The sequence below is a fragment of the Psittacula echo genome (genome assembly GCF_963264785.1).
Source record: "Psittacula echo genome assembly, chromosome: 4".
Taxonomy (NCBI): Eukaryota; Metazoa; Chordata; class Aves; order Psittaciformes; family Psittacidae; genus Psittacula; species Psittacula echo.
In genome coordinates, this window is record NC_137738.1 from 9189690 (window position 1) to 9213232 (window position 23543).

The 23543-nt window shown below is 40.6% G+C and overlaps 1 protein-coding gene across 1 annotated transcript in view; it reads left to right on the plus strand.

Moving 5' to 3' along the window:
- The window catches only part of FSHR (follicle stimulating hormone receptor), a gene marked incomplete at both ends in the record, with an annotated part of 76842 nt that overhangs the window by 42687 nt on the left and 10612 nt on the right, over positions 1-23543 (plus strand). The window contains 6 exons of the mRNA XM_080615005.1: positions 9269-9343; positions 9734-9808; positions 17732-17803; positions 20313-20390; positions 22860-22928; positions 23044-23118. Coding sequence (XP_080471131.1) covers positions 9269-9343; positions 9734-9808; positions 17732-17803; positions 20313-20390; positions 22860-22928; positions 23044-23118 — 444 coding nt within the window. The remainder of the gene's footprint in view (positions 1-9268; positions 9344-9733; positions 9809-17731; positions 17804-20312; positions 20391-22859; positions 22929-23043; positions 23119-23543) is intronic.

Sequence of the window (23543 nt, forward strand, 5' to 3'; positions counted from 1 at the left end):
AATACATAAAAAAACCCAAACAAGCAAAAGATAGGCATACATTTAAATTGATTAGGATCAACTACTCTAACGGTGAAACCAAAGCATCTGGTTTGAGGCTTTGTGCGGTCCTCAAGTTAAATAGGTGCCACTGTAGAGAGAAGTCCTGAGCCTGCCATTTTGAAGTACCCACTTCATGTTACCAGCAATTTAACACTGAGGGGAAAAAAACCTGAAAGCCCTTGTACTTAGCCACTGCCTAATCTGTCCTCACCAAAGGCATGGAGCACAGGGATTCCCCTGGGGAATGTCTAAACCAGAGCCATCCTGCAGAGCTATCTTCAAACTCATAGAAAAAAATATCATGAAAGCCTGTTACCTTTGTGTAGAAGAATGAGGTGTGTTCCGGTGTGCTCGTTGCTTTCATTTGCTGTACCTTTCTGCATATAAGAAAAATGCACTCCTGTCCAGGGATCCAATCCAAATCCTTAGGGATTTGGGTAACTTCAAGATAGAACATCTTTCAGAGGAAGCTCTGATCATTTTCTGTAATAGTGTTACATTTGTTTCTTCATTTCCCATTGAAATAATCCAAAAATAGATGTTTTGGTTTCAGTTTGATGGAAGAAACAATATAGCAGTTGCCTTTTAGTTTTAAATTTGGTATTTAACATACACAAAACATTCCTTTAAATCTGAAAACCAAATTGCTCTCATAGGATTGCCTTCCAGTTAGAGTACTTGTGTGTCCTTTTGTGTATTGAGCTGTGTGCTTTCCAAAGACAATACTTAGTTAAAATTACAGGAAAATACGCACTCCTCTAAAATGTAGAATGCTAATGGAACTACAGATTGAATATATTAAAACCAATGGATTTCTATGCCTTCTTCTGCGGAGTTTGGAATCTCCTTCAGTCTCAACTAAAGCAACAGGCATAATCAGAAATGATTGATTTAATTTTCTGTTTATATTTGTAAAATGCATTTCATCAGCATGACTTCCTCAAAGGGTAATTTTTGTGGTTTGGGATCTCTTCAGGATTCTTCCCCCTCCCCTCATCAGTAGTATTTTTCCAAAGTGTTTTACTGGAAACATGTAAGGTTTTGCCAGGCTTGTATGCTGTGAAAACACTGTAAGTTCCAGTATGTTTACATCAATTCAGGAAGCCAGACAGAACAATATCCAAAGTATATGCCGTGCAGTACAGTAAAGGAATAGACACAGCAACTTCTAAGGAAAACACTGTTTTATTCAAACCATGTTTCTTGTTCAGTCATCTTCTTTAAGTGCTGTGAGGAAGAAGATTTCTCTTCTCCCTTGATTAAGAAGGAGGAACTACTTCAGGTAAGGTGTTTTGCGCTATCTCTAGCTCCAGCTTCTTTCTATGTCTCCCATTAGATATGACTCAGGAGAGTGTGGAGGAAAACGGCTCCCAGGGAGATAAAAGTGCTCTTACATAGGAAAAAGCAGGTTATTACCGAGTGGCCAGGAATTGTCTTTGGGTTCTCAAGGGTTTTGCCACATGCCTATGGAGACTCCATTGAGGGAACCAGTACTGAAGGCTCCCCAATCCAGTCTGAGGACTTTCTTGTTAAAGCACTACAGCAGCACACAGCAGCAAAAAACTGCTGTTCCTACAAGCCTGAGTTGCACAGTGTGGTTGTGGCAGAGAACCTCTGTGGCTTGCATGAGCAACTTCTTTATAAATGGAATTAGATATGCAGAAAGGCTGCTGCTGGCTGAATTGAAGCAGTAAGCACTGTATGTCCATGGGTCTATTACTTTTATTGCTTTTATTGGAATATTGTATACACACACAAACGTAGAAACATAGTAATATATTGAATTTTGGCCCAAGTTTTATGACATGTTCAGTTCCTCCTGTTAAGATCTGTCTGTGTGCAGCCTTGCAGTGTTTCCTGATGAGGAGGGTTATTTGTGTCAAGGAAAGTCAAGTAGAAGCATGTGATTTTCATAGAGAGCTGTTCAGTTATTTATCAAATAAGACTCCAGAGGTATTGAATCAGGCTCCTTTCTGCTGTCATCAGCTACTTGGCAAACGGATTAGGAATTGTAGGCAATTCCCATGTTTGTACAGTGTGCCATCTCTGCATCCTCCAATATAGAACCTGCAGATTTGGGCTTAATGGTAATTTTTTCTGCTCATGATAGCGCAGTATTGCAATCAGATAAATAATCCTCATTGCACACTAGGTTTGTAAAGCTTTTGACTTAGCAGCTTCTTGCTGGTGCTTGTGTTTTCTCTGGCAGTCTGTTGCAAGGCAGAGGTTTGGATTTGACTTTGGAAGCATAAAAGAATATCCTTTTCCCAGGTAGGTTATATCTAAGGGCCCCAGTCATGCAAATAGTTATGCAGTAGTGTCTTGGCTGAGCCTGGGGGCAAAGCTCAGGCATTAAAGTTTGTAGGGTCAAGGCCTCATACACAAACCATAAAAACAGTAAGTAGCTTTTGTGGAAGGGAAGAATGAGTGTGAACAGAAAACAAAACAGAAGGAAATCTTTGTACTGGAAGAAGGTATTTTGCAGGGAGATTGTAATATTGAATCAGAGAAACCTAAATCCCTTCATGAGGACATTGCAAAGATGTAGTGGATGGTGTTAGCAGCTGTAAGAGAATGTCTGTATTCATGATTTCAGTTAACATTAGGCAATGCTAATATTTTTCTCGTGATGGGTCCAGTCATGGAGATTTATTTTCACTGAAGTAGGTGTAACATAGTGCATGATTTGCTCTAATGAATACTTAGAGACTTCTCCTGAGCCTGGAAAGATTTTTAATGCCAGATCTGAGAAGTAAGAGGTGTTTTAACATTTTCAGTCTTAGCAATAAAGTTTAATTGTGTGTATCTGAGGCACTGACTATCCTGGATCTTACCATTTCTGTAATGCATTGGAGCTAGCAATGAACCATCCTTCACAGGCCTCTTGCGCATGTGTGCTTCCTTAAAGCATTTCAGAACTGTTTGTTGAAGTGTCTGGGAACACCTGCTTCAAGATGGTTGGTTTGGAAAGGCTGTCACTAAACTTTGGGTCTTGGAAGCCACACATTCTTCCAGCCTAAGAAAGGCTGCCTTTTGATTTTCCCCAGAACTTACTTCCCCTATTTCCTCATTCACCTGCTCTCCTGAGTGGTTATCTCAAATGTAGTCTCCTCATCTGCCCAGGTCATCTTAGTAAAACCATTCATCATTAGCTGGCTATCAAAGCCAAGACAGAAGTAATAAAAGGTAAGTGGCAATAAATGCTGCTAGCCTATTTCCATGGAGGGAATTACAATGTGGGCAAAAAGCTTGTGTCAGCATCTCTGAAGGAGGAGGTCCTTTCCTCATCTGAACAACCACCTTTGTCTGCCAGCGTGATCTCAAGATGCTCTGGAGCCCATCATGTCTGAAAAAAATGTGCCATTGCCAGAGTGAGTGTTTTTATTTCAGCCTTATTTGCTGCCTTTCCCTACAAGCTTTCTTAGTCAAAGGTAAAATATAGCGATGCCCAAATGCCGGGGACAGCAGGTTACAAATCCCGTCTCTCTGGGCTGTCTGCAGGGAACCAGCATTCCTGCAGAAAGCTGCCATTCCCTCCAAAGACCAAGCCCTTGCTTATTTGACTCTACAAACCTTCACTTGATTTCAGCTGTGCTGGCAATAAACTAGTATAATGCATCCCCTTACTGTTGGCGTATGAGGGGATATCTAGCCCCCAAAACTGTACTGATTATAAAATCAACTCTTATCATAATGTGGCTTGTGCTGTTGGATCCGGTCGTTATCAGTTCCAATTCTGCAGACTAATCATGTGCTTTTTCAGGTTAGAGAGACCAATTTAAAACTGTTACATGGACAATTAATTTGATGCAGCCAAACTCTCCACAGACTTTCATCTGGATTCCTGGCATGGTGCTAAAGCACCGATAGGAACAAAATCCCTCTTGCTTCTGTCTGCTGTGTGGAAATTTGCATTTTACTTTTCCCATGCCTGCATTGATTTATTTGAGAGTATGGTGTCATGCCCTTTGGAGAAGGCAGGAAGGCACAGTATTGGTGCCTCTTGATAATCTCCTTCAAAGACTTACATATACATTATTTTGATCTAAGTGTGAAATCACTATTAATGCTCAGTTGGTTAAATGGATATCCCGCTTATTTAGTCAGGTGTGTATCTTCAGTGAAGTAAAGAAATGATGAGAAGAGTCAGTGTTTGGATTCATTTTTGTACTGTCAATAACTGCTAAGATGTATTAGCCTGTTACTCCCTGGTGTTCAATAAATCATGGTAGGGAGACAAGTTTTTCATGTTCAGAAGGGAAGTGGCAGCAGAAAGTGTCAACTGTCTATTTATAAAAGGTCAAAAGTCTCTAATACTTTTAAGAAAAATAGCTTTTCTTTTGTAACCTCTTTAAATCAGCATAGTAGCTTTTTGCTGTCACTTGAGAGGGAAGTTTTCCAAAGGAGATTTCAGATTGGCTTGTTTCTGAACAGAAACAATTGTGTAAAGGAGCTCTTCTTTCTTTCATTCTGATCACAGTTTATGCAAATTGCTCTATTTATATTTAAAGAAAGATAGATAAAACTATTGGCGGGTTTTTTTTCTTCCCTTTCCCCCTAAATCAGTGCAAAGCTATTGATTTGTTGCAGTGCAGAGAGCCCAGTGAGGCCACCTGCCCTGGCAACGAGTAGCTGATACATCCAGTATCGATGCTAATTGCAGGTACCTGTAGAGTGAAAATAAACTGTTCACAGGAATACACAGGATATTTATGAAACAAAAACACTGCCTCAAAGGCTTGAGGATAAAAGGCCAAAATGCCTTGTTATGATGTATCACAGGAAATGTAAAGTGAATGTATCAAGTGTATAGTCCATGTATATATATACTATATATATATATATACTTGCCCATATATGTGGGCAAGAAGCTCTGGAAGGGCATTAAGAAAAGCTGGAGTTTGCAGGGGGCACCCAGCACTACAGAGGAGGGCAGAGTGGTTGAGAGGCTGGAAAAACCCCCCTTCACACCACATGCCACATCAGTGGGCAAGGTGAACACACCGAGCAAGTATCCAAGCCACCTCGACACACAGGACAGCCCCCTCTGCCAGTCTGCCACAGGGAGATGAAACACAGAAATCCGCACATCCCACATTTACTGTGGTTGTCACACAGCCAAGCTCATCAGTTGGGCACCAGTTACTCTATGTCATTCCTGCTGCTGGTATTGCAAGGTCTTCATGCTCGAGAGCGTATGTCCCTGGGCTCTGTGAAAGGGACTGATGCTGTGATCTGCCTCTAAACCAGTCTTCTGCTATAGGTATCCTTTCCTCCTTGCATGCAAGTTTCCACTTACTCTTCTATGCTAAACTTCTATATCTGTATATAATCTATACATAAACATTTGTTTGAAATAGGACCATTTCCTAGCAGGGGAAAATTGACCCTATCCCTGTGTGCTCTGCTCTGACCTTGAAAGGAATTCTTATCATGAAAGGCATATAGTCTTTTATTCTTCAATTGTTTTGAATTACAAGACCACTTGGCTGCAAGGCCATTAGTTTGTGAGTTTAGTACAGTCTTGCTGTAAGCCTTTGATTAGTCTAAGAGACTTTCTCTTTGGAGGACTACAAAGAAACTGCCACAAACTATAAATTCCTTGCTAATAGAATTATTTAACAGGGATTTCAGTGTATCTTGATTTTTATGGGTCGCACTGCACAAGTGCAGCTGGTTTGAAGGGGAATACTCCCTATGCTTCCTGCTGGGCTCTTGTCACAGATGTCATGAAGATGCACCCCTAGCCCTGCCTAAGGGCAGTTTTGCAGGCAGGTTAAACCAAGCTAAGACTGTACTGCCATTAGGCAGCACCTTCCTCCTCCTCTTTGTTTTCCATCTCTCTCCCTACTGTCATTGGCTCTGGCTTTCACGCATGGAAATATCAGAATCAACTAGGCTGGAAAAGACCTTGAAGATCATCAAGTCCAATGCTACACTGCAATCAGTTGCTTGTGAATAGGTAATAATGATTACAGTTTGCTACAGTGGTGGCAAATTCCTTACTCATTTGATGTTGTCACACCTGGAAGTCTTACCATTCTCCTTGAAGAAACATAAAAATTATGCTGTGTTCCTTTGTAAGACATCTTTACTGGTTCTTTTTTTTCCTCTTTTGGGCTGTGTTTGAGTAAACAGGTTATGATTTTGAAGGCAACTGTTGATTTCGATAGAGGTGTTCTTGCAGTGAAGACTAAGCTTAGGCAGACACACATTTTGCAGCCAGTGGGTGGTTTGGGGTTTTGGAGGTTTGGGTTTTTTTTAAGCAATTGCCCCTGATTGTTTTGCATACCATCTATTCAAAAGCTTTCATGCATCAGAAATGATACTCAGATTGCCCTCTGGATTTGCTGCGATAGCTAACAGTAGAGCTAATGGTATCATTCATTACAAACAAACAACATAATAACAGTCCCATCTTCTCTGGTGATGACATATAATCAGATATGCATTACGAGCAATCATCTGTTTGTGTGTATTTATACTGTAAGACAAATCACTTGCACAAATACTAGGCAGGAATCTCCCTTTTCTGTTTGTAGCTGCTGCTACAGATATTATTTGCTCTTCTCTGCAGAGGATCTGAGTCTGCTGACTTCGTTGTTCGATGTGAGCAGCAATGTACTTTTAAGGCCAGAGATACCTATATCCAAGATAGTGTTCTTTGGGTTTTCCATGAGCAGGGTGTGCATTTTTTGCAAGGTATGAATAAATTGTGCATGGAAATTATGCAACCAAAACCCAGATGAGTGCTGCTTGTTGTTCACAGTGTGTGACTGATCTCCTAAGTGGAATGTGATATTTTTTGTTTATCCTTCTTACCTAAATGACAGCCTTAACAGGTATAGAGAATGAAAGTCAGGTCATTCCCCAAATCTCTGAAACACCCCCCTTATATGAGTGTTATTTAGTTCTTTTAAAAATGTAGTCTTTAAAAAGAAATCATTTTTTAAAACCTGAATCTTGTAAAGGCAATGTAGAGTTTCCTGTCTTGCTACCTTTCTTTCATTCCTTCCTTACCCATGCATTCTCCAAGCCCTCCAGAAGGCCTGCTCATGCGCTGCTTTAAACAGATCTGTATCGTCCATTTCTTGAACTAAAACAAAGCCCATAACCTATCCCACACTTAGTAAGCCAAAACATTGGCTTCTAATAATTCCATTAAGAGAGGTATATCATTCAAGTTGTTCCAAAGTTAGATAACAGCTTGGATCATAAGGAATTACCACCCTCAACAGCCCTGTCTGGTGAGGTCACTACTGTAATGTGGTTTCTTAATGAACTTTTTCTGCGTAGACGCCTGATTTTTAGGTTGTGGGGAATGGGAAATATACTGTTAACCCCCGAGAAAGAGCACGAGAAAAAACAACTCAAATCTTTAAAGTATGAGATACTTCCCATGTTGTTGAATCTTCTAGACTATAGTTAAGCAAGTGAACTGTACCGACATATAAATACAGTATAGGGGTGATCGCTTCTTCCCTGTATCTTGTAATATTATTATTGTAATTATATATAAGATTACATTTTATATATATCTGTATGTTTAATTATATTTTTATATATAATTATTTTAATTATATATATATAAATTGTAATTATTTTTTAAAAAAAACAGGAAAATAATAAAATGTCTTTGAAACATCCCTTGCAATGGCTGTGTGCCTTGCATGGTGTGAAGGGATCCCAGTCTCGGCTGAAGCATTTTGTTGCTGCTGAAACCTAAGTAATAAAGAGGAACATGTTCACCTGTGAGCTGGTGGTTCAGCACTGCTAAACAGACCCAGTTCTCATCACACTCTGCTGAGAACCTACTGGCAGTCTTCATGTACTTTTATTGTTCTCCAGTCAGTTTAGAGGTCCCAGTTAAAAGAAGAGCTTGATTTCGTCCCTAAAAATCCTTGAGGAAACAGGAGGGAAAGCTTCTTAGTAAACTTAAAAATAGCAAACCAATCACTGAGGCATTTTTTAAAGCAGAAGAACGACTTACCTTCTTTTGCAAGGCTTTTATTAGTGTTAAATGTGCAGGTAATTTATCAGGTTCAGTTGTCACTCAGAAGGAAGTGGAATGCTTTTTATACTACTTGCAATAGGTTTTGTGATTATATTTTTGACTGTGCACCTAACATTACAATCTATTGTTTTACCTCAGGCCTGGTCAAATCTATTTGCAGCCATAATAATTTCAAAAGAACAAGATATCCAGAAACAGTTTGCAATCCGTTTATCCAAGGTTTCACTCCAAAGATGTGCACAGTTACCTTGTCATTAAAATCCAATCGACTGTCACACTACCACCAAATTATATCTGTATTACAAATTTTGCTTCCTACAGGTGGCCACAGCCTGGGAAAATGACACCATTTTTCACAAATCACAATAGAGAATCTTTGGCATAGCTGGCTTTGCGTTGACTTTCCTAGTCACTGCCAGCATTAAGGGATGTAACTGGGACAGGTTGCACTGCAGTAGCCCCTGCTTGATTCACCAGGAGAACTCCTGAGCTCTAAATTACACGAGAGCCTGAGCCCTCTCTTTGCCATCCCACAAATTAAAGAAGCAAAGAAATGTATACTCTGAACTAGCAGATGCATTCTGGTGTGTTGATAACACAAAACTGACAATTTCTATTCTGCAGGTCTGTGCCTCTAAGTGGGCATTAACTGTATACAGATGAGATCAAATAGGGTTTTCTCCAAGGTATGGAAGATTTCATCATGTTTATGGTCTCCAGCTCCTGTTAATAAGGATGTGTCTGCTGGTGCCCTAATTGTTAATATCTATAGTTTACTTTGGGTCAAAACAGCAGCAGCATATCCTACTGCTGAAGTTTTGTCATATTCCTTGGGTACTTTTTAGCGGTCTTTATTTCACCCCCTCTTCACCAAGTTAAAAGATTTCATTAAAACTCTATCAGTAATTAGTGGTGCCAGTGATCCAGTAGCCCATGATGGATATAACCTGATTTCTAATACACAGAGAATTGTGACAGCAGGAGGTGCAGGGCTGCTGTTATAAACTTCAGCCTCAGAAGATGTCTTTTGACTGTCGGTGTTTTTCTTAGTGGCAGCTCACCGGTGTTTCTGGGGTCTGTTTTCTTATCTGGTATCCAACTTGATTTTAAAACTTACAAGTAACCTAGGAAGAAGTTCCTTGTAAGTTTTTCACTTGCCCATTCTCTGTTTCATCATGGCTTGAAATATTTTGATTTTTAATTATTTTTCAGAGAGATCTCACAGAATGATGCCTTGGAGGTCATAGAAGGAAATGTATTTTCCGACCTTCCCCATCTACATGAAATGTAAGTAATGAGCAATCTAAATTCAAAGGAGACAATTATAAAGATTCATTATAGGCAAGTATCAAAGATTTTGCAGCTTAGTTCAGGTAAGCTCTGAAGAATTCATAAAGATACAGGAACATTTGAAACCTCCCTTTGTCTTTTCTGTCTTCCTGTCTAACTGTTCCTTTCTTTCCCTGGTGATCCTGAAGGTTATCCTCAAACCACTGCCAATATCCAAAAGTGGTGGGGTCTGCTGATCTGTGGAAGGCTGCTCTGAAATCATGCACATCATCTGCTGTCAAAAAGAAAATCGCAGCTTATAGTACTGCTACATCATCGGGGTACCACAAATATTTTAGGATCATTATATTGATGTATTTTCTCTGATGTTTCATTTTTTCTCTACAGAAGAATTGAGAAAGCCAACAACCTCGTGTACATTGACCAAGATGCCTTCCAATACCTTCCTAGCCTCAGATACTTGTAAGATCTTTTACTCTTTGCAAGTACTATAGTTATTTTGAACAATCCAGATGGGTTTCTGTCTGCTTATGCTGAGCACTTTTGGTGATGAGACAGGATAAGGCTCTCTCCTCACTAGTAGTTGCATGTTGTCTATCCACATTTTCACACCTAGGCCTGCGCAAAGTCCTCACAAAAGCTGAAGGTAATACCCTCCATGGAGTAATCTCACACACAAGATCCTAGAGCCTTCTTCAGGTTGAAACTAAGTGAGGAGAAAAGGAGCTGGGCCTTTTATATGTCTATAAAAAAGGGCTTAGGTGGAAATTCCTCTTGAGAGCTTTGAGAAAAAAAATCTTTCTCATCTGTCTTTACTATGGCCCTGCCCTCTGTTACACTTCATGCACATTGTCTTAAGCATTCAGATTCTCTTTTCTTCAGCAATGGCAGTGCTATAGTGATGGTATTCATTAACACTTGATGTGAGATGATTCAAACTCTAAAAATACAATGTACTGATGTATGGTATAACCTTATTTCATTAGCCAGCCTCATCAAGAATGCCATTTGCACAACTGTGGTTGCTACATCTGCTCCCATGGTGTTGCCATCAAAATTCAGTGATAGTTGAATCCATCTTTAGCATAAACTGTTGCTCAAAAATATTTTCACATCTTTTAGCATGTGATCTTAATGTGACTAATAATCTCTCCTCTGCATTAAAACCCTAGTGAAGTCCAATGAACTCCTTTTAAAGTTAATTGGGTTTAATGGCCGTAGCTAAAATAAGCTCTTTGCTGAACAATGGCATGTACACTCAGCAGTATATCAAGTTAACTTTTGTATGCCCATCCACCTGAGCACACATACCCAGTCTTTTTTTCCCAACATATACAAGAAGCCTTACTCATGCAAGAAACCTTTTATTCCTAACTTATTTAAGAAGCCTGATCATGATTTCTACATTTGAGTGTAGAAGATTAAGTGCTTAATTGTTTGGTTAGAGATGACGAGATGAATAAGCATAACTCCCAGTAAGCTAATGAGTGTTTAAAGGCTCTGAAATTCACTAGTATTTGACAGATTCTGGGCTCAAAAACTGCCAAGAGGTATTGCTTTGAATTTGAACTTTAAGATTTGAGATTTAAGATTTGGACTTTAAGAGATGAGATGTATTTAGTGCTACACAAACCATCATAGTTTAAATCCTCTTTGAAGTGGAATATGTGGTTAGAGTTGCTGTAGGATTGTCACTTTCCCCAGAATCTTGACTGAAAAGTGCTTTATCAAATTCCTCAGGCACCTTGATTAACTTTTGCATGTGTATAACTGAAATACAGATTTTGTCTTGACAGTAGGGAAACAAAGCTTTAAGTTTGCACTGTCATGAGGAGAAACCATGGGCCTTTTTCCTTTTATTTCAAGCCTGAGTCATTGAGAAGTGACTACTGTCTCCGAGTAGTTCTGGCTACTTACGAACAAAACCACAGTGGTTGTTATCCCGTGTAAAATCCACAGAACAAGCTGCTATGGGGAGTACAGTTGTCAGGTCTACACATAGGTAGAAAGAATGAGAGCACATTCATCTCATACAAAGTTGAAAAAGAAATACAAACATACTAATGAACACACTCGTTCCAGTGATTTCTTTAAGTGTGTGACACAGAAATTATAGATCATGAGGAAAGGGTAAATCCCAATTTAAGCATCTGAAGTAGTGGAAGTTTTTCTCTAGACGTTAGTGGGTGCTCCCTCTTTTGAACATTTATTATTCCATGCTCCCATAACCATCAGCTCCAGCATTCAGAGATCCTACCTGTACAAAAATTCCACTCCAGCAACACTACTATGACCTATAGAAGCAATACGTGAAAAATATAGAAGGTTGCGTGTCTAACTGACCACTCCTCACTCCTCTTTAGCTAGTTTTACTCGCTAGCTGAAATCAGAGGAAAATATATCTGAGGGATTTTTTAAAGGTTTCTCCCTTATGGGCATACAGGACTGGAAGTTACTCTCCAGATGCCTGTATCCTATTTCTTACTGGCTCCATTCCATATATCCCATTAATTAAGTGCTTAAGTGACATTACTGATGTTCTAAGTTGTTCCCTGCTTTCTCTCTTTTTCCCAGGGCAGGCTTTTCCAGAAACTCAATGACTTGGTGACTAGCATATTTCCTCTACTTTTATTTATGGCCACTTAATTCACATTCATTTTTGTGCCAAAGCTTTCTCTCATTTACATTGATAAAGTTAATCTTTGGTATTTACTCCACTAATGGATTTATGCTGTATCCCCTCTGTGCCTTCATTTTAGGATGGAAAATAAAACCAAAACAACTCTTACATGATGATAGATAGTACAAAAGATGCAGGTTTCACTGCCGCGAAGATGAACAGATGAATGTGTCTTTCATGCTACCGGCAAGTTTGAGGTAGCTGTGTTGGGGGTATAAATCAGTGCAACAACTTTGGCTTCAGTGGAGCTACATCAATTCACACTGCAGGGATCAAGAGCAGGACCATGCATGTAGCAATGAGCTGGGTGTGCTGCTGAGTTACATCATGCTTGGGTCACTCTTTCTACATAGAGTCATACCTTCTTGCTCTCTTCGGCACATTCTTGTAGACTGCCATTTTCTCCATCCCCTTGTGACATTCACTGGTGCGTGCAGAGTTTTTACTGTTTGAAAGGACAGGGCTGTTAAATTAATGAGAAAGCAGAAAATTTGATGGAAGGCTGCAAAACAACAGCTGCTGCAGGTAACCCAGTCCTAATATTCACCTACCTGGGATGTGCCAGGAAGGGTCAGTTAGGGAAAACATAAGGCAAGATGCAGAATAGTGGATTGATGGGGTTTGTGTCCAGTTTTCAGGTCTTCTGTTGTGTTGTGGATATTCTTTTAATACAATACAGAAGTAAAAGGTTGTAAACATGTGGGACTGGAGTTTAAAATAATTCAGAAACGGCTTGGACATCTGTGTGGATAGAAACACTATCAACAGCTATTTGAGCTGATAAAAATGATAAAAGTTTTAAGGCCTTGAAGGGAAACTAACAGACCTTTGTACATCACAGCCTAATTCTTCTTTTAACTACTGACAGTTAGGAAAGAATAGCAAGTGATTTCATGAATACCTTGTCACAAAATGGATTGGCAGATGCTGTCTGACCATATGCAGGGTTGTGTGTGAGTGGAAAAGCAAGCCTGACGCTGGTCCCACTGGGATATACTTCTGTTGCCCACGTGGTGTTTTTTCTCCCCAGCTGGGGTTCATGCCAGCTTCCCAAACAGTCCACATCAAGGTAGTGGAGCTGGAAATGGAGGCCTGTGCTCAGAGAGATACTTGTTCCAGCCTTCTGCTGCAGACCCTGCCATAGACCTCTGTAGCCATTCCTGGTCTGACCCACGAGACAGAATAGCTCATACAGGCTCCCTGTGATCTTGGTGTAAAAAGATGTAGTGGGACCCAAAGCAGGGAGTCTCAGGTACCTGCCTGTTGCTGGGCTCATTGTGGTTCTTCTGAAGTTTCCAGCTGTGGTAGCAGTCTGGGAGTGTAGGAGACACATAGTCTGGTTCCTCACACCAGTGCTGGCCTGTGATAGAACTGTTAAAACACAGAAAGTCTCATGGAAAAATGCATATGTACTGCCAATTTTCCTTAAAAAAAGAAATTAATCAGTATTAATGCCTGATACTGAGCCTAGGCACCACAGCCTATCAGTTGAATCACCTTTACAACATGTTGCTTGCAAGGCTTTTTCCATGCTTCTTCAAAAATAACTGTATAGCCAGTAGGTCTTATTACGGGGAGGCAAGAAGCTTTGGCTAGCTTTGGCAGTCCTCTCATCAGGTTCATGGGCTCATTACAGCCACTAGCAGTTAAACATTAACACGGTTTTCTCTGTCAGCTTGGGTACAAATATGTTCCCTGCTCACCCTATTCCCTTTGTCTCCTGTATCATCATTGCTGGTATGGCAAAAGCGTGAAGGGGAGAGAAGTGCTGAAAAAATGCAATACTGAAATATTCTAAACCTAGAAAAGAAAATCTTTCTCACTGGTCTTTTAGAAGCAGTGAAGAGAATTGCTAATTGGTCTTCTTGGATGTAAGCCAAAGAGACAGACTGCTTCAAAATCGTAACTTACTGACCTTTCTATGGGTACAAGATTATTTATCTGGCTCTCATTAGGGAGAGCTGTGGCATTGTCTGTTTAATAATGTAGTGATGGCTTCTCAAAGCTATTTTCTTTCCAAAATTAGTTCTTATGTGTAATCTGTGTCCTTTGGTTCTTTTTTTACAGTGGATGTGTCAATGTTCAGTATTAAGCAATCTCAGCTTAAAATAGAAAGGTCTAAACATTACACTCCTTTCACATCAGTTTTGAGGACATACAGCTGGATTATTGGAGGGCAGGGAAAATGTAGGTCGAAAAAGCATGCATTTTATCAGCAAAATAGTTTGCATTGTGGAGAGCAAAGCCCATCTCCAAAGTCTTGCAGCTGATTGTGCCTCCCTGGTCTTATTTTGTGGAGGATCTGGCACATGTACCTGGCATGCTACCTAAACCCAAACCACAAAATTCACAGCATCACTGACCCTTTGCGTGGAGTTGGCTCTTCAATAAAAAGAAGTGATGTTCCTCTCCTTCCTTTTGCATGGCAGCCTCATGGTTAAAGAAAGACCTTGCACCTGAAGCAGGAGGTATGGATTACATGCTCAGTTTAGCCTGCAAAGCTGGGACACATACGTCAGAGGGATCCTTTGCTGGAGTCATTTGTGGGTAGTGAGGCCCTGGCACAGGTTGCCCAGAGAAGCTGTGGCTGCCCCATCCCTGGCAGTGTTCAAGGCCAGATTGGACGGGGCCTGGAGCAACCTGGTCTAGTGGAAGGTGTCCCTGCCCATAGCAGGGGGTTGGAACTGGATGAGCTTTAAGGTCCCTTCCAACCCAACCCATGCTCTGATTTATGAGTCAGGCCCACATGACTCATAAAAGTAACCAGCATGATTAAAAGACACAGAAGGGAGTGCTGTTGTGTTTGTCTCTGCCGACCTCAGATTTGCATTTCGGCAAATACTCATAATAAGTTGATGAGGTAAACTGTGTTCCCAGGTTTGTCAGAGTAGCCCCTACCAATTTGGCATCAAAAAGAGCAGACATGTTGCTATATTTGGAGAAAAGCAGCCAGAATCTTCCAGGAATTAGTTTCTGAAAGATTTATGTTTTTCTCTGCTGATCATGGTGCTATGTTTTCTTAACTGCTGACTCCAGTAAGCCTTTACAGAAAGACAATTAATGCTTTGGAAAGCAGCCATCAGCCATCTGAGAAACAGGTTCTTACTGAGCTGTTTACGCATGGCAAGGGGGGATTCACTCAGATTAAAGAGGACACTTGTTTAAAGTGAGGTTACTGAGGATGTATACATTAAATGGTAAATATATTGACAAAATTGTCCCGCAGGAAAGATACTCAGTAAATTGGATTATCTACATTCTAACAAGATTATCCACTTGAAGGCCTCTGGGATTTCCTGGTTGAATAAAAAGAGAGGGAAGATCTAAGCTGCAGCCTAGCTAAATATTTTTTAGTTCTTTTTCTCCAGTTAATGGCAAGGGCACCCTCTCCTACTCCCAGTCACCGCTCTGTGCAATCAGTGCATTGTGCCACCTGTAGATTTACTTCAATACATAAAGATTTGTCAAAGATGCTTTCCTCTTTATCTCATGCTGCTCAGTTGACACCTGTACAAATTGAGCCCTGAACACCTTGGGATTCCTGGAAAGATCAGGGCTATGGCATCAGCCAAGGCCTTGAATGTGGTTTTTCACACATGTGGTGAAAGCCCTGCTAACCAGGCTGTCATTTTGACGTGTTGGGAGTAAGTTGCAACTGGGAGCAGTGCTTGAATAGCATATGTTGGAGTATCATCACCTTTCATTACTGCAACATGAGGACTGAGATTTTTCTCAAGAGCAGAAAGCTTCTCATGTCTTCACTGTCCTACAATAGCCACACACTACTTGGCAGCAGTTTGCTTTTTCATTTATCAACTAGAGGAAAAGCTTGCTGTAATTCATATTTAACAAGGGGCTTGTAGAAAGAATTGCATTACTTTCTAGAATATGTCTCGTTCAAAACTAAAGGCAGCTTTCAACTAAAACCCTGTACATCTCCCGTTATTTAGAGAGTATGCTTTAAAGTGCTGTAAGGGAAGAGGTACAAGTTCTTCTATTGCCTCTAATTTTTTCAGCTAACTCCTTTTACAAAGTTTAGGTACTTTTAAGTAATAAGGGTCTTGTGAAATCCCCCCTGCTTCATTAATCATGCTTTCTATTTAACTATAAGTAATAGCTTTTCAAAGGCATTTTTGTAGAGCTTTCTTGGTCACATGTGACAGCTGTTATTTTTAAGCTAATGCAGTGTCAGACCACTCTGACTTCTGAGATGGAATAGCCATGACATTTCAGCAACTTTCCCAAATTGGCTTCTTGACTATTTGCTATATTTAAGGTTTTTTCCTGCATACAACGTGCTACATTTTGTTATAAGATGAAACAGAACACGGTGGCTTTTCAACATCTGAGGATCTCCAGCTACCACCTCGGGGAGCTCAGAGCAGTACTTACCCAAGTGAATGATTGTTTTATGGACCTATGTGTCACCCTGAGTGCCCAAATGTAGGATTTGCTTTGTCACATGGAGGTGTTCAGTTTCAGTTCAGATTATGAAACCTGAAAGTTTGCAACACTCCTGAAATAACCGATGTTCATAATAAACATCTAATGAATTCTGTTACTTTTTTCCAGTCTCCAATACTCCTTTCCATCACCATTCAGCTATTCAGGAATAAATCCACACAAAACCCAAAAAAACCCAAAAATAAAAACCCCCAAACCCAAAAGATCATATCCAGTAGTGAAAGACCATTGTTCTGTGTGCCAGGATAAAAAATACCTTCCATATACTACTAACACATTCATTAAGGAACCAATATTCCCAGTGACAGTTTACCTTCTCTACCATCTCACATATTAAAAATACAGGGATATAACTGAACTTTAAAGAACCCAGATTTTCTCTTTGTTTGGTGAGACATTTGGTGTTTGGTGAGATGAAATGAGGCATTTTGATGGCTGGGCGAAACTCCCAGCCTGGCTGGTCCAGCTCCTCCTCCCTCTTGGGCTCATTCCTCCTTCCAGCCATCAGCAGCCACCAGGCATCTCCTGCTGCATGGCAATATCATGGTTGCCCATCACTTACTACTACTCCAGGAAACAAAATTTGTTTAGATTAGATGCAGTACAGCTCTGTGGATACCTGTGGCTGTGGGTGCAGGGTTCTCCTTCACAGTCAGTGTTTCTAGGATGGTGTTTCATTGATGCTCAATGAGGTGGGAGAGGAGAGGTAGATAAATACAGTGGCTCAGGCCCATTTTGAGTCACACAAACTGCTGAAGCAGTCCCGTATGTTCAGTTCCCCACTATTGGAGTTGCTGGGGTATAAAGAGTCCTAATTCTCTCTTACTTTCGTGAAATAATGTTATTCCCAATAGAATTAACATAGCCTCTAGATAGAAGGTTAAAATTGTGGTGAGTTGGTGCTTTTGTCTTAAAAAAGCTACTGTGAAAATAATTATCCTGTGTCAGTGCAGTTGATTTCTCAGAATATGGTTGGGAAATTAATACCGACAGTTCCTGGGATCATCAGGAATTATCCAAGGTAAGGTTTCTCCCTTGACTTCAGCGGGGCAGAATTCAGTCTTGTGCTTTGCAGAAGAACCTTTTTACATTACAGCTTCAAGTTTCCTATGGGCACCTCTCCCATTTGTGGCTAAACTGCCTTTTGGGCCGCCATTTTAAGTACAATTGTCTTTCTTCTGTTTTAATTATTGCTTTGCTCCTAGGACAGAGTGAATAATCATCTGTTGTCTCTCCAATAGGCTGATATCGAACACTGGCCTTCGGTTTTTACCTGCTGTCCATAAGGTGCACTCTTTCCATAAAGTTTTACTGTAAGTTTTAATGTCTGCTTTTCACTTTCATAAGCTCCCTTTGAATGGTCTTCTGCTCCAACAAAACCTTTGAAGATATGATTCCTCTTTCAAGATGTCATTCCCCTTGTGTTTGCTTATTAGCTTCATGTGGTAGCATTTTAGATTGTAATTTCCTAGGACCGATGATGATGTGGCCCAAAAGGTCTCAGTTCTCTCTAGCTCTCCCTTCCACAAAGCATTATAACTTGCACTTTACAGACCGCTCTTCATTTAACTACGCTGTGTGTGCCTGGGTGGCCCAGAGGGCGGGTAACAGCCTTTTACTCCCCTTTCACCAGCTGAAATCGAAAACAGGCTGGTCGCAGTGGAAATGTGTTGCCACCTGGTGACCGTTCTCTGGCTTGCATGGGAAGGGTTGATCTCGGGGCTGTGTGGAGAGGTACCCACATCACAGAGTAAAACACAAAAAGAAAACACAGGGCAATATCTCTACCATGCCCTTTTTTTTTTTTTTTACTGTCCAGAGAACGAAATATTTTTCCTATGGAAAAGTCTGGTGGCAGCAGGGAAAAAATATTTGTGTGAAGTTTTGTGTGAAGTGCTTCTTTTTTCTGTAAAAGCATCAGGGGTTTTGGGTAAAAAATGCGATCAGAAAAAGCTTGATATTTTTTCACTGAAAAATACTTTGACGTAAGTTTTTTAATCAGTTCTTAGTATAATTGAGGGCAGAACACAAAGGAAATAAGCAACTATTTCTTCTCTTCCTTTGGCCAAGATATATTGTTAATGCACAGGCAAAGTTCTGCACATCCAAATCTGTGACTAGAAGATTTCAAGCTGCAGAAACATTAATCCTTCAATTGCCTTAGTAATGGCCATTGATAGAAATAAAAATGCATTGAAAACATAGAGGGGGGTGCCTGAGTATATGGTATACAGAGAGATGAGTTAAAAAATATATTTATGTAATATACTTGACATGTAATTCTGAGAACTGCACTTCAGGGCTCCCCAAAACCATCAAGCAAATGCAACAGATTCCTCCTAGGAATAGATATACCTATATACATTTATCATCAGTGTTAACTAGACTTGAATTATTGTGCCCTGCTGAGCAAAAGATTTGGGTTTTTTTTCAGATGAAACACTTCACTTTGCTGTAAGAAGGGGAAAAGGTTTTAAACTGACAGAGGAGAGATTTAAATAAGACATTAGGGAGAAATTCTTTCCTGTGAGGGTGGTGAGGCCCTGGCACAGGGTGCCCAGAGAAGCTGTGGCTGCTCCATCCCTGGCAGTGTTCAAGGCCAGGTTGGACACAGGGGCTTGGAGCAACCTGCTCTAGTGGAAGGTGTCCCTGCCCGTGGCAGGGGTTGGAGCTGGATGGGCTTTAATGTCATGTCCCTTCCAACCCAAACTATTCTATGACTCTGAGAATAAGTAGGACTCGATACTGCTTGAGTCCCAGACTAGACGTTGGTTAAAACTCTGGCCCCACTGAGGTCAATAAGATGATTCCCATTGGCTTCAGTTGTGCCAATATTTTAAGTCCCAAAGATACATCTCGATTAGTCACAGATGTTTATAAAGGGCTGGTGCAGATCTTTAACAAAGGGATACACTTCACTGCATGGATGCAACACTCCCTCCCTACTCCTACCTCTGCTGACCGTAGTTTGCAGAATGAGGCCTCTGCGTAAGTATCACTTAATGCAGAGTTGTGGCCATACTCAGCTGTCAGCATGAGATAATTTAGGAGCCACACTTAATTTCAAGCTTTCAGATAATTAATTTCATACTGTGCTTTCCAACAGAAACAGCATGAAAACAACCATATCCCAGTCTAAATTATGAGTAATCCTATTTAACTTCTTTGAGGTCTATTTTGAGCAAGCAACAGAATGTACATCTATATCAGTCAAAACTGCTGAAAGACTGACATGCCTACTTGTCAGTCCAACAAACTGCATTGACAGGGGTCCCAGGTCTTAAGTTCTTAAGCACATACAAAGCTTATAAGCAATCCTGTTGACCTGGGGGGGCATTGGGGGAAAATGATTCATGGGTTGGTAGGTCAGGCCAAAAAAGCTAATGACTTTTCCTTCTTCTGGTTGGGAGGCTGCAAGAAGGGGTGGCCTCGCAGCCCCTCAGCTTGCATTTTCTGGGTAGTTTGTTTGCTGAAGGAACTATCTCATCTCATCCACCTCATGAATGGTTATGAGACCTTATGAGGGCTATGAGACCAAAGCTTTTATGCATTTTAATGACTTCAGCCTATCTGGGAGGAAAGTATGGGGGTGCTGGAAACGTTTTGCTTCAGCCTTTTTTACCAGGAAAACTCATCATTTGTGCTCTGCAGACAAAATATCTTAGCAACTTAATTTGTTACCCTTTGTCTATAATATTTCCTCAAATTGTATACATGGAAAAATATTGTGGTGGAAATAGTGTACAGTATTGAAAGGCTCACAAAGGTACAAAAATGTCTATTATTGTATAGATGACACAAATACCGAATTTTAATTTTCAGGGATATTCAAGACAATATCAATATACGTACAATTGAAAGGAACTCATTCATGGGCCTCAGTTCTGAAAATCTGATTCTGTGAGTAAGACTTAGAAAATTCATTGATCTTCTTGTTGGCTCTTTTTTTTTTTTCCTGAGTAAGGTCAAGGGTTGGGCACTATTCCGTAAGTTTCCACGTTCAATCTGAGGTTTTAGGCTTCTTCCCTATCCCTGAAATCCACGTATTCTGTTATCCTGCCATGAAAAATTAATGCCTTTGTGAGTATTTGTTGTATTCTAATCCTACTTTTTATTTTAGAAGCACAGCATACAGCATATTTAGCAATTACTGATGCCAAGGTTAAACATATTCCACCTACAACAACAGCTCCATGTGACACAAATTGTGTTCAAAAGGGTAGCATGACTCATAAATATTTACACTCAGACACATCATTCAAAGGCATTTATTACTCCTACAAAATATATGTAGATATTGTGGAAATGCACATAATATTAATGCACTGATACAGGCCAGTTCGCAACACAGTTTCAAGCTGCATGGTTAGATGGCTCTACATTTGACTTGAACAGTCATGTATTTTAATGAACTATCTGACTTCTTTGATTGCTTCTGTTGGTATATCAAAACCTACTGTTTGCTTGCTAACAAGCTGTCTTCATTTCACCTAACCAGTGACCAGACTGGAAAACTTTCCCACTCTGTGTGTGTGCAGTTTGCTTCACATCCTGAAGTAGACAAGCAAGATCTGATTGACTGAATGGGCTCACATTGATCTTTATGGGAGCAAGGTCAGACCATCAATATTGTCCCCATCAGGGAGTGTAGTGATAGGGCAAGGGGTAATGGGTTCAAACAGGGGAGATTTAGTTACATGTAAGGAAGAAGTTCTTCCCTGTGAGGGTGGTGAGACCCTGGCACAGATTGCCCAGAGAAGCTGTGGCTGCTTTGCCCTGCTTCCTGCAATGTGTACAAGAAGACCTGGCCACCATCACCTGCTCACATGATGTCCTGACTTCGCTATAGTTCTCCCTTTGGATAGTGGCCCTGCTTGTGTGCTTTGACAGTCCCTGATTAGGCTTTCCTTGTCCAAGCTCTGCATCTCTGCCTCCACTGTCATTTGTTGCTAATGTAAGAGTTAGTGGAGTTGGTAAGGCCGGAAGGGAGAGGAGAGTTTGTGTCAACAGAAACGTGTCTGTGTGTAGTATAATGAGGCCTTGGGATTTAGGTAAAATCTGTTTTACTCTTTTTACTGTTTGAATTCAATCAGCCAGGTGATGGGAGTGTATAGTCCACACTGTATGGCAACAGTGACTGGTTTTACAACCTTAGTATCTCATTTCATAGCATCATGTTCAGTGAAAGAATGCAGTAAATGCTAATCTGTGATTAAAAGCATATATATCAGCCTGACAGTTATGAATGGACCAGATCAATGTAATATAATAGATGTTTTAAATGCTATAAGCAGGGACATGTCTCTCCTCTGTGCCTGCTTAACTCCTGCCTAATAGTGCTTGCAAGTGAAGGGGACGGTGACAGTTCTCCTCATCTGACCTTACAGACATTATAGACACAGAGCTATGTACATCTGCCTGTCATGGTCAAAAGGGTAATCCTTTCAGCCAGACCCATAACTGCTTTTCATGCTGACCTTAGCTCACCACTTCAGACCTTATCTAAGTGGGTCACTCACATCCCCAGCTTTCAGTGTGAGTTAAAAACAAAACGTCCAGGTTTGCTGACAGTTTAATTAAATCAGCCCATTTTTGCCATCAATCAGACCTGTCACTGCCTGTTGGAGAGGGTGTGAGTTGCAAAGTGACATTTAAAGCGAGATGAAAGATTGCATCATAAAGACGATAAATATAACTGACCCAAATGTAAATTTTTAGGACGGTGAAGGGAAGAGAGGGAAGGACATTAAACCTTAATTAGTTAATGCACTTCAGTGACAAATTGGCAGAAAGCCCCAGGAGCTTTGATTCCCAGGTTCATACCTCTATCTCCTCTTGGGGGAGGAAGCCTGGGGAGGTGGGACTGGGGCAGCAGAGCAGACAGGGAGTGTAACTTCTCAAGGCAGCAGATGTAGGAGGAATCAGGCGCTTCCTGGGAGGTTTGGCACCACCACCCCCCTTTGGTCCTGGCAAAGGTTAAGCTGTGGCCCAGTGTTTAAAAAGCATCTTGAATAAAGTAAAACTAAGTGGCACCAACAGCACTAGCAGGAAAGATCCTGGTCTCACCCGTCCTGGGATTAAGCTGGAGCAGCCTCACTGATTCCACTGCTGCTTCCAGTACCAGCAACTTCATCAGCTCTGCCCTTGCTCCAGCTATCATCTCTGACGGTAGCACCTGTCTGCCCTACTCATGTCTACTTTCCAAAGCCTTCCTCCAGCTCCTGGGATACTACTTGCTAGAATTTATAGACATGTCACCGTTTGAATATGCATTTAGTAATTTTATTTGTTTGAGATTCCTTTCATGGATGTGAATTATATACATTTTAGTTGTGAAGCATGAATAAGAAAGCTTTCTCTCTATTACAGATGGCTGAATAAAAATGGGATTCGGGAAATAGAGGATCATGCATTTAATGGAACCTTCCTGGATGAGCTGTAACAATTTCTGTTGTTTACTATTCTCAAAAGCAACCATTAGAAGGTAGTAACTACTACAAGGGCTGCTTTAATCTCAGCTTGTTTTAGCATGAATATTTTTGTGGTTTTTCAGAAATCTAAGTGATAATCACAACCTCGAAAGACTACCAAATGAGGTCTTCCAAGGAGCCAGTGGGCCTATTGTTTTGTAAGTAATATTCAGATATCATTTTTCTCATTATTAACTACCTAGAAGAGAATACAGAAGAACATACAAATGCCAGTCTGGATCTCAACATCTCATGAACATTGGAGTTCAAAACTAGAGGTATATATTGGAAGCTATAAGTGAAATTCCAGTCTAGATACATATTTTTACTTTGTTCTCAAGTTTTGGGGAGTATTTGGATCCAGGAATTTAGATCCAGATTCCTCTCCACAACTGATTAAACTCTGTAAGAGAATAGATCTGCTTTGTTTTTTTTCCAGAGAAAAATGCTTAGTTTTTTGGTTGAGCAAGATCAAGAATAGGTGAGTGGGTCCTGAGTGCTTAAATCTGAATTGCTCACCACTGAAGATCTGCCCCTGCATCTCTAAGGCTTAATTCTGAAGATAAATTCCCTAGCCTACAGG